Consider the following 18,814-nt stretch of genomic DNA (forward strand, 5'->3'; position numbering starts at 1 on the left):
TGAAGCTCAAGCGCAACTGGATTATGCAGCAAGACAATGATCCAAAGCATAGGAGTAAGTCCACCTCTGAATGGCTCAAAAGAAGCTAAATTAAAGGTTTGGAGAGGCCTAGTGAAAGTCCTGACTTGAACCCGATTGAGATGCTGTGACAGGATCTTAAATGGGCAGTTCATGCTCGAAACTCTCCAATGTGGCTGAACTAAAGCAGTTCTGCAAAGAAAAGTGGGCCAAAATTCCACCTCAGTGTTGTGAAAGACTGATCTCCAGTTATCGGAAGCATCTGGTGCTGCTAAAGGTGGCACAACCAGCTGTTAAGTTTAAAGGGGAAGTTAGTTTTTCATATAGGTGATATAGGTGTTGGCAAACTTTTTTTTTTTTGCTTAAAAAAACATATTTGAAAATGGTATTTTGTGTTTACTCCGGTTGCCTTTGTTTTATGTTATCTCGTTTGAAGATCTAAAACAATTAGTATGAAAAATACGCAAAAACATAAGAAATCAGGAAGGGGGCAAATACTTTTCCACAGCACTGCATGTAAACATTCAGAAACTCCTATTTTTCGAACTCAAGCTGAATAGATACTGTCTGATATCTGCTACAGTTTAATGATTTGAAATGCATTGGCAGGCTAAAACAAATGTGTTTTATTGAGAGTCTGTGTGAATGGTTTTTCTTTCTAAAGCCATTTTACATTTGTTACAAACTGAATGGGGGTGTAAAACTTGCCTAAATTATGTACGTTTTACACATTTAAAGGTCTAAAGCGTTTACATTACAGGAAACATAAAGGTTGTTGAATATTTGTATACATAATTTGGAGGAAAATTACCAAAAAATCTTGTAAAAGGCAAGACAGCCTTCAGCATCAAGAAATTCAAATCTATAAAAAAAGAAACTGTCAACCCAAAACTAAAATTCAAGCCTAGTGTATCCATGTTTCAAAGAACCCATCACCAATGAATGCAGAAGCTTGATTCTTCTGAGAGACTCATAAAGACGTGTCACAATATGAGAAATGATTTCAACATGTAAAAATCAGACAAATATGCAGACTGAACATAAACCAATTATTCCAGAGAATAAGGACATGTACACATGAACAGCAAAGTCATTATACTTTATATTCTGTATTCTGATATTTCTAGAAATCAAATCTACTGAGGAGTGTAAATGTGTATTTTAGTGGTTAAAGACACATTTGTACCATACACGGAAAAAAGATGGAAAAAAATGGTCATTGTTGGAGAGTTTAGAAGAGCCTTCAAATTATTTGATCCCATCCAATCTAGCTGTTAGTCCCTGGGAAGGTTGGTGCATTTGCCTAAAACGACTTCTGTGATAAATTGATAAATTTCTTTGGGCAAGTTACTCCAGTTCTCTTACACAGTATTTTCTTTCATTCACTCACTCAATTTTTCATCAACTTGCTCAGTCATTCATTTGCCTATACTGTCAATCACTCATTCTTGTTCTCTGCAGTCAACAGTAACATTCATTGCAAACACTCTCTCTTATTACACGTCTTTAGTCCCTATAAGTTCAAATTTTCAGTAAGTTCTCCTTTCAAGCATCTCCTCCTGCTTCACTCATACTCTGCAATCAGCACCATCATGCCCACACCGAACAGCAGCGCAAGGATCTCCAACATGGACTGACAGAAACTCGACCGTCCCACCAGCAGCTCTGGAAGAACTGTGACAGTGGCAATGTAAACGAAGCCTCCGGCAGTGAACGGGAGGATCCAGGCCGTGGCCGCGGCACCCACCCCTTCAGCCAATAAGGAGCAGGCAGTTCCCGCTAATGCACCAATAGCTGTGAGAAGTTGAAGACACATGGCCTGAAACAAAACATAACAGCCAATAGCTGTATTAAAGGAATGGTACACCCAAGAAGGAAAATTCGGTCTCTATTTACTCACCTTCATGTCACTCCAAAAGGAGAATTTTTAAGAAGTTTCATTAGATTTACCATATAATGACAGTTAATAGTGACTGCAGTCTGTCAAGCTCGAAAAAGTCATGATTTACTTTAAAATCAAATAATTAAAGCACTGATATTAAATATGTATGTAGCTACGTAGCTAATGAAAAAAAACTCGTTTTGTGACCAAATGTCATGATGTCATGTCACAAGAACCAATGAGGTTTGATGTTTGATTTCAGTGCTTTACTAACAATTTGATTTGAGAGTTAATAACTTCAATTTCATTCTGTTCATCACACAAAGTGTTTGTATAGCTTTAGAAGACTTGGAATACAGTGCATGATTCATATCGATCACTTTTACTGTGGTTGAGGTATTTTTTGTGCCTTTCGAGCTTGACACACCTGAGTCACTATTCACTTTCATTATTTGGCAAATAAACCCTGTCACATAAAATCATGACTAACCCAATTTATTTCTTAATACACATTCCTGGTCTTATTGTGATTCATCAGTGCGAGAAATGTAAAGAAAATGTTTGTCTTTTATAATCTTTCATCAAGATTTAATAGCTTGCTCTGCCTCAGAAATGACTCCTTTTGGGCTGCTGTCATATAGGCTACAAAGACCATTGGTTGAATTATACATAAATAGTAGCATTTTAGTCATCCTGTTTAAACTAACAACACTGCTAACTAAATGGTTAAAACATACTGAATCAAATGAAAAATGACAAGCCTAATCTTTATACAAAAAAAACAAACACAGCTTGCCCAAAACCTTACACTGACAGATGAATTCTCAAGATCTCTGTACCTTCCTCTTGGTGCAGCCTGACTGGACGAGAATAGCAAAGTCTCCGATCTCGTGCGGCACTTCATGTAACAGGATTGTGATGGTGGTCACTGCGCCAACCGCTGGACTGACAAGGAACGATGCTCCAATCGCAAGACCATCGGTGAAGTTGTGTGTGAAATCAGCAGCAAGGTTTAGATAACCAGACACTTTAATATCTGCAGAGGAACAGATTTTCTTTGTCAGCACCACAACAGCACTGAGAGAACACCACAAATAACGTGATTGTAATTTGAACTTGGTTTGTCGTACCAGAACTCTTCTCTGCTGTTTTCTTGATAGGTTTTTTACACAAGTCCAGTTTTTTCTCTTTCTCACCCTTCTCTTCTTTCTGGTCCTCCTCTCCATCACTGTCCTTTGCTTTTGGAGCCGCTGCAGACATGGAAAAGAGATTTACTGAGAGAAAAATCAACACAGATTGTGAAACGATGTTAAAACAAAAAACATTCAATAGCTCCACATACACAAATCAGAGCTCAATATTAAGCATGGCCCAGTTCAGTGCGTTTCGGACCAGTTGATGAAACGGTCACTTAACCAATTGGGCCACTGCTGCATTTTCAGTAATTTGCTTGTTTGTAGTAATTTGTTTTTCTTAAAGAAAACTTTACGTATTAAAAATATAAAATGTATATTTCTTTTTTTTCCTCCCCTTTTCTCCCCAATTTGGGATGCCCAATTCCAATTGCGCTCTAAGTCCCCGTGGTGGCGTAGTGACTCACCTCAATCCGGGTGGTGGAGGACGAATCTCAGTTGCCTTCGCGTTTGATACCGTCAATCCGCGCATCTTATCAGGTGGCTTGTTAAGCGTGTTACCGCAGAGATGTAGCGAGCATGGAGGCCCACGCATCCACGCACAACTCACCACACGCCCCACCGAGAGCCACATTATAGCGACCATGAGGTGGTTACCCCATGTGACTCAACCCTCCCTAGCAACCGGGCAACTCTGGTTGCTTAGGAGACCTGGCTGGAGTCACTCAGCACACCCTGGGTTCAAACTTGCGACTCCATGGGTGGTAGTCATCGTCAATACTCGTTGAGCTACACAGGCCCCCTAAAATGTATATTTCTGAAGCAAATATATGTTTCTAAACATATATTTTTTGTTATATGACCAGTAGTTGGCAGGGGCAATTAAAAATCTGAACCTGACTGGGCCAGCAGAAGAACAAAAAAAAAAAAAAATCTATATTTGTTGAGTCCTGAAAATGTAAAATATTTAAAAACATTACATCAATATAAAATTGAACAATTACGATTAAAACTCAGGAACAAATTGTTAAAGTCCTATTTCACACGAAAAAAAGGACATGAGAAATGATTTTCTTCACAAAAAGAAAATAAAGCCTATTTTTCAGAAGATTTTTGCATTATATTATTTTTATGACAGTTAAACATATTTGCCACCCAAATTCTGGACATTTTACTTTTTTTAACATTTTAGGTTTTTTGTAATTCTCATTATTTTCAATGGTTATTCTCAATATATTATTACGGTCACATATGTTTTAATGCTACAGATAAAATTATTCCCTTATAATTATTATTTTATATAAATAAGCACAATTTAAAAACAGTATTGCATGTAATCTAATTACAAAATAATTAATCTAATTACTTTTAGTACAAAAGTAGTGTAATGCATTACATTTTAAATTACTGTTATCAGATTAGATAATTAATTAGATAATTACTTGGGTTATACATCAAGTCCCTAACTTGGAATATACATATTTTCCAACATAATATTTATGTAGAAAACATAATATTTCATTGTAAAGGAGGAACACGAGGTGCTGAGTGTATGACTTGTGTGTGACAATGAACAAGGAAGAAATACAGATATTATTTTGAAAGTACATGTGGAAAGGAATGTTCCAGGTTCAATACAAGTTAGCATTTGTGGCATAATGTTGATTACCACAAAAATTCTCTTTAAAAAAAAGAAAAAATCTGAGTTACATTGAGGCACTTACAAAGGAAGTGAATGGGGCCAATTTTTGAAAGTTAAAATACTCACTGTTTCAAAAGCAGAGCCACAAGACATAAACAATGTGTGTGTTAACATGATTTTAGTGTGATAAAATCACTTACAAACCTTTTCTGTGTAACGTTATAGCCGATTTTATAACTCCTAAATTGACTTTTAAAAACGACGTCTTAAACAACTTTACAGCTCAAATAATACACAAGTTTTAACAGAAGAATTAATGCAAGTACTTTTATGAAAATATAGCTGCAAGCAGCGATGTCGGGCCCAATTTCCACCCAGTGGATTTTGGAAAACAACGCAATTTGGGTAAATATAAGAGGACTATTTAAAGTCTGTTGTAAGAGCCACACTTCCTGCTGCCAGGTGGTGGTGCTATGAACGTGACCCAAAATAGTCACATCCATGTGATTAGCCCCCAATTCTAAACATACAGCTGAATTTATTAAAAAAATAAAAAATAAAAATAAATTAAAAAAAAAAATCAAACAATGCACACAGAAGATGAGGCACTTCCTGTTTCCCATTTTTCAGCAAATGTATTGCTTCGCCATGGCGACACCGTTCAAAATATAAAAAATGTCTTCACAATTTAGCATCTACAATGTCTTGGCATGATGTTGCACAAATTTGGTGCCAGTCACATGAATCCCCTAGTAAGAGTATTTAAAAGTTCAGAGCCTGAGATTTTAAGAAAATCCAAAATGGCCAACTTCCTGTTGGGCAGAGCTAATGACTGTATGAAAGTTGTTCAGCTTGATGAGCACTATATACGTTCCGATTTTGGTGACTGTAGGTGAAAATGAGGGTGCTACAGAGGCTGTCAAACAAATCCTTTGTTTTATATCAAAAACTTCAATGTTCACAAACTTGGTATCAAATTAAAGCTTAAACACTTCAATTTTCATCTTCTGCAGTCTATTTTGCAATTAGAACATTACAGTGAAAAACATTTTAAAATGTTAAGACATGCGATATGTGAGCGACAGTACTTGTTTCATATTCTCTGCTTTTGATCCGATCCAATGATTGAAGAAAAAACAGCATGCATTTCATTGTGAGGGTCCACTGATGAAAATGGACAACCATTTTATCCAAAACATCGAAAATAGGGGGTAAAAATGGGGAAAAAGCCAGACTGATCCTCTATTTTTATGTTATCATGTAATAAAAATTTATAATTTCAATAAAATATTGATACTAATTCATTTTTATGCCACCAAAATCTATGTCTCCCCTATTTTGTGGGCTCTTATGCATATTTTGAGCCCACCAACACCTTGATCTGTTATTCACAGCCAGAGCTCTCATTCAACACAGATCAGACACACTGTGGTATTACCAGATGCGCATTAGATATTTGTCTGGATCAATCTGGCCAATAGATCTCTAGTAATGGTTTGACTGGCAGCTTTCCATGGTTACATGGGCTGGCCTTCCTCAATTTAGAATGCGGCATCAACCACGTGATCATTTGGAGTGATCCAGAGGAGGGGCTCTGACATCTAAGCTGCCTGGGGGCATAACGTCTCCCACTGCTGCTGTGTATGCATGACCAATCGGACCTGAAATAAAATGTTCTCACTCCTATTTTGATGGATCTATGTAAACATACAATGCTTTGGATAAATGAATGTATTTGGTAGAAGTTCCATGCAATTTTGATGAGGAATACTTGATGTACTGGCGGGAGCGAATGATCTTCCCGGGTGCTCAGAGCAGCTAACGGGCTAAAGGCTATTACACACACCGGCGCTCATCTAATGTTCATGCATAAGCACATCTGAGATTTTTATTACTTTATTGCATCATCTAGTGACATAAACCAACGCTTGTATAATTTATGGCAGAAAAAATATAATGTTTGTTGAAAACGAAAATAGTTGTTGGCTTTAACGGCTAACAGCACTTACATTGTAACCAGCTATTTTAGCATTTTTGTTGTCACTTCACATCTGGGTTGAGAGGTGTTTCTAACATTAGTTTTGTTTAGATCCCAAACTTTATATTAGGGGTGGGCAATATGACCAAAATCTTATATCACGATATGAGTCATTTTACATCACGATAACGATATACATCACGATATATTTACAAATAAATTTTATTTTGACAAACAGTTAAAGAAAACAAAATGCCACATTTTAGTCTGATGATGTCCACTAATCTTTTATTTTTATTATTATACTTATGATCATTATTAACTTTCCTCAAGATACTTAACATCTTCTCAAAGCAATGCAACAAAGAAAATAACAAATAAAAATGATCCATAAACACTTATTTAGGCTCTTAGTGTTTTAAGTAATCTATATAAAGAAAATACAAAATATCTGAAGGAAAATACGGTATAGAAGATTTGTATCCTGATATCAAACATCGTTCAAACTGAATTTTAGAAAGGGTTTTGATGTGTATTTTAAAAACCCACATGACACAGAGAAACCAGAATGAGTAGCGGGTGTGACCTGCGCATTTTCTGTCACTGGAGCACAAATGGCAGACTGGGATGCCTTCAGCACTCGCACGCACTTGCGTGTTTCAGATTGCACGTCCGTGCAACGCTCACACAAAACACAGCTGCGCGTGTTTGGATGGGAGACATGTTTGGAGCGCGGGATGAATCTCACTGAATTTGCCTTGGTGGTCGCTCAAGCAAAATTTCAGGCCTCAGAAGCATATTCAGTGACATTTTCTTGCGTTCTAGACAAGCTTTTTTTTTTCATTTAATGACACGTGCAGCTGTCAGTGAAAAACCATGCGTTTCATTTCTCTCGTTCTCACATGAAGCCCTGACCATTGATAGACACGCACACATGGATGTTTACATATAGTATATCGACATAAATGTACAAACCTTGCAAATTCCTGTTTTCTGTTCTGTATTGTGTTTTCTAAAGCCAAACTTATTCCACACCATGGAAGATGCACTTTTTCCTTCATAATCTCCTCTCATCTTTTCATTCAAATGAATCTGAGGAATGAGCAATCACACTGCCTCACTCCATTTATCTGACAGAGTGCATATGTGTTACAGTTGAAGTCGGTGGGTCATAAGTTTACATTAGAGGTCTTCATGGGTCCACCCTAACCCGAGGACCCGACCCGTACAGGTTTGAATCCACATTTTATACGGTCAGCCAGGTCCAGGTCGGGTCCCATTCTATTGCTGCGGGTCCCAGGTCTGTTTAACATTACGTGTAATACCCGAGTCGATCAGAGAAGACCTGGGCATGATCAGACAGCGCTGATGATGATGGTGCTGTGTGTGTGTGTGTGTTGTAAATTGCAACATTGTAAAATTAGGATGAGAAAGTGCGGGCCGGGAAATAAGGTGAAAAACGGAGCGGAGCCACAATGAGCTGAGTGACGTCAGAGGCAGAGCGGAGTTAAGGCACACAACAGCAAATTAGCAATGCTAACATTAGCAGCTTTGGCAATGAACAAGCAATCGTTATTATAGTTCAAAAGGGCAAAAAGTCGAAGTTATCTTATGCGAGTTAGCAAAGCTGATTCTAAACAAGTTGTATTTGTCATCCGTCACCGTGACAGCAAGTGGACTTTTGAAGCTGAAATAATGAGTGGATTAGCTATGATGTTTCAATCAGCAAGAAAGGAATCACAGAAAACCTGTATGTATTTTACCAACTTTCTTGGCAAGGAGGATGGATTATATGAGGCACGACCAGGCACAGGGGAGAAGGCCACTAACGTTACATTAGGTAAGACACAAAGTTTTGTTTTCACAACTGGTAAATTAACTTATTAGCAGCAATCAGCTGTGAAATCGGTGTCGATCGAGTCCGTGTCTCCAGGCCGGGTCCCAGCTTTCAAATAATAGACGGGTCCGGTCCGGGTAGTACATTTCCGGCTGTCTTTGGGTTCAGGCATGAATTTTTGGACCCGTGAAGACCTCTAGTTTACATACAATTTGGTAGCATTGCCTTTAAATTGTTTAACTTGGGTCAAATGTTTTGGGTAGCCTTCCACAAGCTTCTCACAATAAGTTGCTGGAATTTTGGCCTATTCATCCAGACAGAACTGCTGTAACTGAGTCAGGTTTGTAGGCCTCCTTGCTCGCACATGCTTTTTCAGTTCTACCCACAAATTTTCTAACGGATTGAGGTCAGGGCTTTGTGATGGCCACTCCAATACATTGACTTTGTTGTCCTTAAGCCATTTTGCCACAACTTTGGAGGTATGCTTGGGGTCATTGTCCATTTGGAAGACCCATTTGCGACCGAGCTTTAACTTCCTGGCTGATGTGATTTGCTTCAATATATCCACATAATTTTCTTTCCTCATGATGCCATCTATTTTGTGAAGTGCACCAGTCCCTCCTGCAGCAAAGCACCCCCACAACATGATGCTGCCACCCCCATGCTTCACGGTTGGGATTATGTTCTTTGGCTTGCAAGCCTTACCCTTTTTCCTCCAAACATAACTATGATCATTATGGCCAAACAGTTCAATTTTTGTTTCATCAGACCAGAGGACATTTCTCCAAAAAGTAAGATCTTTGTCCCCATATGCACTTGCAAACTGTAGTCTGGCTTTTTTATGGCAGTTTTGGAGCAGTGGCTTCTTCCTTGCTGAGCAGCCTTTCAGGTTATATCGATATAGGACTCGTTTAACTGTGGATACAAATACTTGTCTACCCATTTCTTCCAGCATCTTCACAAGGTCCTTTGATGTTGTTCTGGGATTGATTTGCACTTTTCGCACCAAATTACTTTAATCTCTAGGAGACAGAATGTGTCTCCTTCCTGCGTGGTCCCATGGTGTTTATACTTGCGTACTATTGTTTGTACAGATGAACGTGTTACTTTCAGGCATTTGGAAATTGCTCCCAAGGATGAACCAGACTTGTGGAGGTCCACAATATTTTTTCCTGAGGTCTTAGCTGATTTCTTTTGATTTCTCCATGATGTCAAGCAAAGAGGCACTGAGTTTGGTCTTAAAATACATCCACATGTACACCTTCAATAGACTCCAATTAGCCAATCAGAAGCTAACTGGCTAATTGCCTAAAGGCTTGACATCATTTTCTGGAATTTTCCAAGCTGCTCAAAAGGCACAGTTAACTTGGTGTATGTAAACTTCTGACCCACTGGAAATGTGATATAGTCAATTAAAAGTGAAAATCTGTGTGTAAACAATTGTTGGAAAAATGACTCGTGTCATGCACAAAGTAGATGCCCTAAACGACTTTCAAAAACTATAGTTTGCTAATATGAAATCTGTGGAGTGATTAAAAAAAAAAAAAAAGAGTTTTAATGACTTCAACCTAAGTGTATATAAACTTCTGACTCCAGCGGTATGTGCTGTTTACACTTCTCATGTGGCAATTTTGTGTTACTGCGATAGAGACAATAATCCAAAATATATACCGGTTGGCAAATTTTTACCGGTTTATCATGTCTATCAGTATCGCCCACCCATACTTTATATCTTACTGTCCCAACTTTATGGCTTTTTATGCAAAAAAAAAAAAAAAAAAAAAACACAACGCCTAGTCCTGTCCTTAGAAAAAGCTTTCATATAACTGATCTTTTTGTATTATTGTTCTCAAATTCATATCAGGACATGTCAGACAAGTGGCTTTGGTTCCTTTGTGTTTTTATGCCAATTCCTGCCGAGTTTACTCAGATAATTGTGCAGATGCGGTCTTTTGAGAATCATTCGTCAATTGAGCTCGGCTGTCCTCTATTGGACATTTCTGGTTTTGCATCTGAACAAATTGCCACCAAAAGGTCATTTTTTTATATATCGACCTAAAATTTGAAACAGAACTGGGTTAGACATATGGCTTTTCCCTCAGCACACGGAACAGAATGGTGCACATCTGTTACTCTGAGCACGAGATGGAGTTGTAGAGCACAGAACTGCTCTGAATACACTGTAAAAATGCATATACACAATACAGACAGAACAAAACAGTGTGTATAGATTTTGAAGCGAACAGCTTGATTTATTTATTAAATTAAATCGTCATAGCCCTTTGCGGTTTAATAATCACGCAATGTGATATCGTGATTTTATTGTCATTAATCGTGTAGCCCTAATACAAAAATGTGTGTGTTATAAGAATATACAGTATACTATATTAATGACCAAGTACGCTAAAGAAATAAAACAAAACATTAAAATGTGAATACACATGCGCATTCAAATACCCACTATGTCACTAAAATCCAATACGCGTGGGATTAGATCGTATTTTATAGCTCCATGGATTAGATCCACTACATCATCGCACTACAGCCTGCAGCGAGGAGTACTTGGAAAATGGGCGCTACAGAGCCCCCTCTTACACACCCATTTTCAAGGGGTCACTACAGAGCCTCCCCTGCATGCAACATGCCCAGCCCTAATGGCCGACGACTCTGATGTGTGTGCAAAATGACAAGTTTTCACACATGTTAAGTTTAATTTATTTATTTATTTAGATTTTGGGGTGAAATATGACCTGGACATATTTCATTAGATTCACCCATCCACATTTTGTAAAAAAAAAAAAAAAAAAAAAAAAAAAAAAGGCAAAACTGAGGCTATGTTCAGACTGCAGGCAAATCGGATTTTTTCTCAAATCAGATCTTTTCAGGCAGACGGTCCACACTATTAATTGCAAGTGATCGAATCAGATTTGCGCATTCAGACATAACCAACCTATCTGCATGGGTTGCTTTGGTAACGACGTAGGCGTACCCACGTGATGATGCTTTCAAAACAGATGCGGGAAAAATGGAGGTGCATCATCTCGCACTCTAAATAAGCGCCCTGTCCAGTCGTGGTGCAGAACTCTCCGTCGCACAAGAAAAACTCAGCGACGGAGGAGATTGGTAAATATTGTGATGTTCCGTGCTGCAGTCACCGATTTTTGACGTCATCGTTATGTGTCACGTTAAGAGTGACGCAACAGACCACTTGAAATCCGATTTGAGCAGCCAGAGTGTCCGGACTGAGACGCATCTGAAAAAATCAGATTTCAATCGCATTTGAAACCACCTCCCGATGTGGTTTGAATCAGATTCTGAAAAATCAGATTTCATGTGGTTTTTTGCTGTCCAGACTATCAAACTCATTTGGATACAATCTGGATATGCAAAAAATCTAATTTTTAGTGGCAGTCTGAACAAGGCCTAATAGTTACAAATATACTGACGGTTATCATTTGAAGTTACATATTTTGTCCCAGTTATCTGGTACATGGACAAACTCTTCTAAACTAATCTGATTAAGGCACTTACCATGTGAATGAGAGTGTGAGTGTCCTCCCTTCAAAAGACGAACAAATTTCTCAACCACTAGAAATGCGACAATGCCGCCCAGTACCCACAATCCTACAGACATCATATGACCATGGGCAGCACCTGTAACAGACAAAGCATGAATCCATACTATAAACACCTCAGGAAAATAAGAGTTTTCAAAGAATTAGTATTATACTCCATTTTAACAATAGAAAAGTTACATCATTTTAATGACTGAACAGTCAATGACCTACCATGAGAGTGACCATGTGAATCCTCACTGCCGTGTGAGTGACCATGTGACTCCTCTTGGTCATGGTGAGAATGAGGCTCTGTTATGAGATAAAAATAAGCAAATTAAATCCAGATTGGCCTCATAATGATTTTGAACACAGCATAGAACAATACACACAATACTCATTTATATGGTAACCTATAGACTATGTTCAGAATAACATCCTTCCACACCGCTCTCTCTCTCTGCAGTATGCATTCATTTGACAGAAATTTACATTTGAAACATTTATCATTAATTCTATGATAGCTCAAAGTTGACCATCCTGAGGTCATGTAGAAGGAACAAAAGTGGCAGTGGCCGCAACAGTTAAAGGCAGTATACATACTGTATATTTCTGTTGATATCACATTCTTTAAGCCACTGTTACCAAGAGCGCTTTCTTTGCGCTTAAACATTTTCCAACAACATGAATTAATGTAGTGATTAAATATTTTGTGGTAATAAACAGCAAAGACACAGAAGGATCCGTTTTGGCATTATGAGTGATGCCATAGAAACAATTAATTTTGGAGGTCAGAGGACATGAACAGCTCTGAGTAGAATCACAGAGTTGTCATCTTGTAATTATGCAAATTCTGACACAACATGAATGCACAATAGATTTTAGAGCTCAGGTCATGTGACCAGTGATGCAGTGTGTGCACTCACCTAGAGCATGTGGAATGAGATGCAGGAAGGCATCTCCCAGCAGCCCCCCCGATGCAAAACTCAAGAGTACTTTGAGCAGGTTCTGATGCTGGTCAGTGTTGGACTGCACTGGGATGAGGAAGAGGATGAGGAAGGGTGCAGCACTGATCAGCAGAGTCGCTCCAATTGCCTATAACCAGAGTACAAAGAGAGAGGAGTCAATGCCTTAGGACTGGGACTCCGCGAACCCCTGGGGGACCATGAAAGCACTGCAGGGGGTCTGTGGACTGCTATACAGTATATACATGTATTTTAAGGCCTAGTGCACATTAAAAAGGTTTTCGCTTGAAAATGCACTGATTTCGCCATGTTACGCCTCTCATCCACACTAGAATGTCATTTCCCTCCACCGAAAACGTTTAAAAAAAATGCTCTCCATTACCGCTTACTTTGGAAAACAATATTTTTATATTTAAACTTCAAACCAAAATGTATTAGTGTCGATGCGGCCTAATGTAAAACTTATTCTATACAGGGCTGAAGTCAGAAGTTTACATACACCACAGCCAAATTCATTTAAACTCAGTTTTTCACAATTCCTGACATTTAATCGTAAAAAAATTTCCGTCTTAGGTCAGTTAGGATCACTATTTTAAGAATGTGAAATGTCAGAATAATTGTAGAGAGAATGATTTATTTCAGCTTTTATTTCTTTCAGCACATTCCCAGTAGGTCAGAAATTTACATAAACTTTGTTAGTATTTGGTAGCATCGCCTTTAAATTGTTTAACTTGGGTCAAACTTTTTGGGTAGCCTTCCACAAGCTTCTCACAATAAGTTGCTGGAATTTTGGACCATTCCTCCAGACAGAACTGGTGTAACTGAGTCAGGTTTGTAGGCCTCCTTGTACGCACATGCTTTTTCAGTTCTGCCCACAAAATTTCTATCAGATTGAGGTCAGGGCTTTATGACAGCCACTCCAATACCTTGACTTTGTTGTCCTTAAGCCATTTTGCCACAACTTTGGAGGTATGCTTGGGGTCATTGTGCATTTGGAAGACCCATTTGCGACCGAGCTTTAACTTCCTGGCTGATGTCTTGAGATGTTGCTTCAATATATCCACATAATTTTCTTTCCTCATGATGCCATCTATTTTGTGAAGTGCACCAGTCCCTCCTGCAGCAAAGCACCCCCACAACATGACGCTTCCACCCCCATGCTTCACGGTTGGGATTATGTTCTTTGGCTTGCAAGTCTCTCCCTTTTTCCTCCAAACATAACGATGGTCATTATGGCCAAACAGTTACATTTTTGTTTCATCAGACCAGAGAACATTTTTCAAAAAAAGTAAGATCTTTGTCTCCATGTGCACATGCAAACTGTAGTCTCGCTTTTTTTATAGTGGTTTTGGAGCAGTGGCTTCTTCCTTGCTGAGCAGCCTTTCAGGTTATGTCGATATAGGACTCGCTTTACTGTGGATATAGATACATGTCTACCTGTTTCCTCCAGCATCTTCACAAGGTCCTTTGCTGTTGTTCTGGGATTGATTTGCATGTTTTGTACCAAACTACGTTCAACTCTAGGAGACAGATTGTGTCTCCTTCCTGAGCGGTATGATGGCTGTGTGGCTCCATGGTGTTTATACTTGCGTACTATTGATTGTACAGATGAACGTGGTACCTTCAAATGTTTTGAAATTGCTCTCAAGGATGATCCGGTCTTGTGGAGGTCCACAATTTGTTTTCTGAGGTCTTGGCTGATTTATTTAGATTTTCCCATGATGTCAAGCAAAAAGGGACTGAGTTTGAAAGTAGGCCTTAAAATACATCCACAGGTAAACCTACAATTAACTCCAATTAGCCTATCAGAAGCTAATTGGCTAATTGCTTAAAGGCTTGGAATCATTTTCTGGTATTTTCCAAGCTGCTTAAAGGCACAATTAACTTAGTGTAAAGTTCTGACCCACTGGAACTGTGATATAGCCAATTAAAGTGAAACAATGTATCTGTAAACAATTGTTGGAAAAATTACTTGTTTCATGCACAAAGTAGATGTTCTAAAAGACTCGCCAAAACAATAGTTTGCTAATATGAAATCTGTGGAGTTGTTCAAAAATGAGTTAATGACTTCAACTGTAAATATCAGCCACAACATTAAAACCACCTGCTTAATATTGTGTAGGTCCCCCTCGTGCTGCCAAAACAGTGCCAACCCTCATCTCAGACCACAATTGTAAAAAGCGGTTATCAGAGTTACTGTAGACTTTGTCAGTTCGAACTAGTCTGGCCATTCTCTGTTGACCTCTCTCATCAACAAGGCATTTCCATCCACAGAACTGCTCCTCACTGGCTGTTTTTTGTTTTTGGCACAATTCTGAGTAAATTCTAGAGACTGTGTGTGTGAAAATCCCATGAGATCAGCAGTTACAGAAATACTCAAACCAAACCAGCCCAACAGCCATCCATGCGATTATCTAATCAGCCAATCGTGTGACAGCAGTGCAGTCCATAAAATCACGTAGATACGGGTCAGGAGCTTCAGTTAATGTTCACATCAACCATCAGAATGGGGAAAAATGTGATCTCAATGATTTGGACCATGGCATGATTGTTGGTGCCAGATGGGCTGGTTTGAGTATTTCTGTAACTGCTGATCTCCTTGGAATTTACGCCAAATGGTGCCAAAACAAAAAACATCCAGTGAGTGGCAGTTCTGTGGATGGAAATGCCTTGTTGATGAGAGGGGTCAACAGAGAATGGCCAGACTGGTTCGAACTGACAAAGTCTATGGTAACTCAGATAATCGTGCTGAACAATTGTGGTGAGAAGTATATCATCTCAGAATGCTATTCTAAGATGCGGGTTGGTGCTGTTTTGGCAGCACAAGGGGGATCAACACAATATTAGGCAGGTGGTTTTAATGTTGCGGCTGATTGGTGTATAACGTGTATTTCTATGGGTGAATGAGTCCAAAAAAACCTCCATAAAACATCTGATGGCACAAAGAGATATTGTTACTGGGTGATAGGACTGAGCAAAATTTACATCTTGATATTTTTCAGCTTATGTTATTAGCATTAAAAGTGTGTTTATTTTAAACAGAGGAACCATCATTTCAACCAACCTGCCAAACAAGTACGTATGATATATCGCCCAGCCCTACTAAGTGGATATTTGGGGATCTACATTGATCAGCCACAACATTTAAACCACTGACAGGTTTAATTTATTATCTCTTTACAATGGCACCTGTCAAGGGGTGGGATATATTAGACAGCAAGTGAATAGTCAGTTCTTGAATTTCACGTGTTGCAAGCAGGAATAATGGGCAAGCGTAAGGATCTGAGCAACTTTGACAAGTGCCAAATTGTGATGGCTGGATGACTGGGTCAGAGCATCTCCAAAACGGCAGGTCTTGTGGGGTGTTCCCGGTATGCAGTGGTTAGTACCTACCAAAAAGGAAGTACAACTGGTGAACTGGCGACAGTGTCATGGGCGCCCAAGGCTCATTGATGCTCGTGGGGAGCGAAGGCTAGCCCGTCTGGGGCTACAGAAGAGATACTGTAGCACATATTGCTGACAAACTTAATGCTGGTTATGATAGAAAGGTGTCAAAACACACAGTGCAATGCACCCTGCTGCGTAAAGGGCTGCGTAGCCGCAGACCGGTCAGAGTGCCCATGCTGACCCCTGTCCACTGCCGAAAGCGCCTACAGTGGGCACGTGAGCGTCAGAACTGGACCATGGAGCAATGGAAGAAGGTGGCCTGGTCTGATGAATCCCATTTTCTTTTAGATCATGTGGACGGCCGGGTGCGTGTGCATCATTTACCTGGGGGAGAGATGGCATCAGGATGCACTATGGGAAGAAAACAGGCCGGCGGAGACAGTGTGATGCTCTGGGCAATGATCTGCTGGGAAACCTTGGGTCCTGGCATTCATGTGGATGTTACTTTGACACATACCACCTACCTAAAGATTGTTGCAGACCACGCACACCCCTTCAAGGTAACAGTATTCCCTGATGGCAGTGGCCTCTTTCAGCAGGATAATGCGCCCTGCCACCCTGCAAAAATTGTTCAGGAATGGTTTGAGGAAAATTACAATGGTGTTGACTTGGCCTCTAAAAAACCCAGATCTCAATCTGATTGAGCATTTATGGACCAACAAGTCCGATCCATGGAGGCCGCAGCTCGCAACTTACAGGACTTAAAGATCTGCCGCTAATATCTTGGTGCCAGATACCACAGGGCACCTTCAGAAGTCTTGTGGAGTTCATGCCTCGACGGGTCAGAGCTGTTTTGGTGGCACAAGTGGACCTACACGATATTAGGCAGGTGGTTTTAATGTTGTGGCTGATCAGTGTATCTCTTATAACTTATTTAATGGTGTTGGTGTATAAAATGCATTTATCAGTGTGTTCATCCATCTGTGGCTTTTACCTGCATCCAGAGCTCTAGTATGTTCCGTTTCCCTGTTTCCACATCTCTCTTCACTCGCTCTTCAACATGCTCATATGCGTGTCCGTGGTCGTGTGCGTGTCCGTGGTCGTGTGCGTGCCCGTGGTCGTGTGCGTGCCCGTGGTCGTGTGCGTGCCCGTGGTCGTGTGCGTGCCCGTGGTCGTGTGTGTGCCCGTGGTGCTCCTCCTCGGCAGAAGGCAGATTAGCTTCAGCACTCCATTTGCTCGCCCCTTGATGCATCTTCACGCCACCATGCGAGTGTCCGTGGCAACCGCCATCACCATGGGCGTGTCCATGATGATGGTGTGCGTGTCCATGAGCATGAGTGTGCTGGGACAGTAAAATCATGACTATACCGCTGATCACACCCAGAGATAACATCAGTTTATGAAAGGTCTTCATTCCACCTGCACAGAGAAGAAACACATTATGATGAATAAACACTACTGCAAATTGTTCATGGACATGATGCAAGTATGAGTTTATATAACAGCTAAATAGTTGACACATGTGTCCATGGACCTTTTTTTCATCCAAAATCAAGATTATAGGTTACAATTTACATAAATTTAGAAGATAAAGTTTTTATCTTAAATGAATATTCTGGGTTCAACACAAGTTAAGCTCAATCGTCTTCATTTGTGGCATAATGTTGATAAAAATAAAAATGTATTTTGACTTATCCCTCCTTTTCTTAAAAAACAAAAACAAAAAACTAAAATCTGACGTTTTTTGCAGCACCTACTGACCAATGCAATTTCGATCGTGATTTCTTGATAAAGGATTATAAAAACATTGGTGCAGTGTACAAAAACAATTATATTCATTGTTGACATTTCCATCACTTTTCCAGACCTGGGATTCAAAATGTCAAAATTTCCAGGTTTTTGTGGGGACCCTGTGGTAAGAATCAACAGATTTAAACATAACCAAGACCAACAATCATAACATCCAACCACCTAGAGTCCAAACAACCTGTTTAAAAAGTGTGCATATCTGATCATAATGAGGAAGGATGATGCATCAATGCGGGATGGATCACGATACAGGCCTCATCCATCAATCTGTGCACTTCAAAGGGACTAACACTTATCTGTAGTATCCACAAATAACATGTAAAGTTTACAATACCGCGAACTGATGAGTGTTCAGTGAAGTGACACACGATCAGTAAACGATCACAAAAAGCTTCATTGATCCGCACAGTAAATACCTGCTGTAAACTCCCCACACGCGCGCTACATCACACTCACCTGTCTGCTAACCGGACACAGCTCCGATACTGTTATAATTTGCAGTATTGGTCAGATGTGTGTAATTTTGCGTTCTCGGAGCAGTAACGACCATCAGATGCTGCTCAAACTCAAACCGACGTGGCATTAAGTTAACGCACTGAACTCTCGCGA

General features: G+C 39.6%; 1 protein-coding gene across 1 annotated transcript; it reads right to left on the reverse strand.

The window, feature by feature from the left end:
• Positions 1-620: 620 nt before the first annotated feature.
• Positions 621-18,814, reverse strand: slc39a7 (solute carrier family 39 member 7). Its single transcript, XM_051663229.1, has 8 exons — positions 18,662-18,814; positions 17,391-17,815; positions 12,971-13,139; positions 12,279-12,356; positions 12,022-12,144; positions 3,031-3,150; positions 2,740-2,936; positions 621-1,837 (listed from the first exon to the last, which is right to left on the reverse strand). Exons 2-8 carry the CDS (start codon positions 17,808-17,810, stop codon positions 1,583-1,585), a joined length of 1,362 nt encoding a protein of 453 aa, XP_051519189.1. The 5' UTR covers positions 17,811-17,815; positions 18,662-18,814; the 3' UTR covers positions 621-1,582.

This window comes from Myxocyprinus asiaticus, chromosome 30, assembly GCF_019703515.2.
Source record: "Myxocyprinus asiaticus isolate MX2 ecotype Aquarium Trade chromosome 30, UBuf_Myxa_2, whole genome shotgun sequence".
NCBI lineage: Eukaryota > Metazoa > Chordata > Actinopteri > Cypriniformes > Catostomidae > Myxocyprinus > Myxocyprinus asiaticus.

Bases quoted from the DNA above. Each gene is read 5' to 3' on its own strand.
- slc39a7 (XM_051663229.1), bottom strand. From the start codon at position 17,810: ATGAAGACCTTTCATAAACTGATGTTATCTCTGGGTGTGATCAGCGGT. The intron at 12,357-12,970 runs GTGAGTGCACAC...ATCTCATAACAG, and splicing joins TCTCATTCCACATGCTCTAG to AGCCTCATTCTCACCATGAC. The intron at 1,838-2,739 runs GTACAGAGATCT...GTTTTGTTTCAG, and splicing joins CAGGCTGCACCAAGAGGAAG to GCCATGTGTCTTCAACTTCT.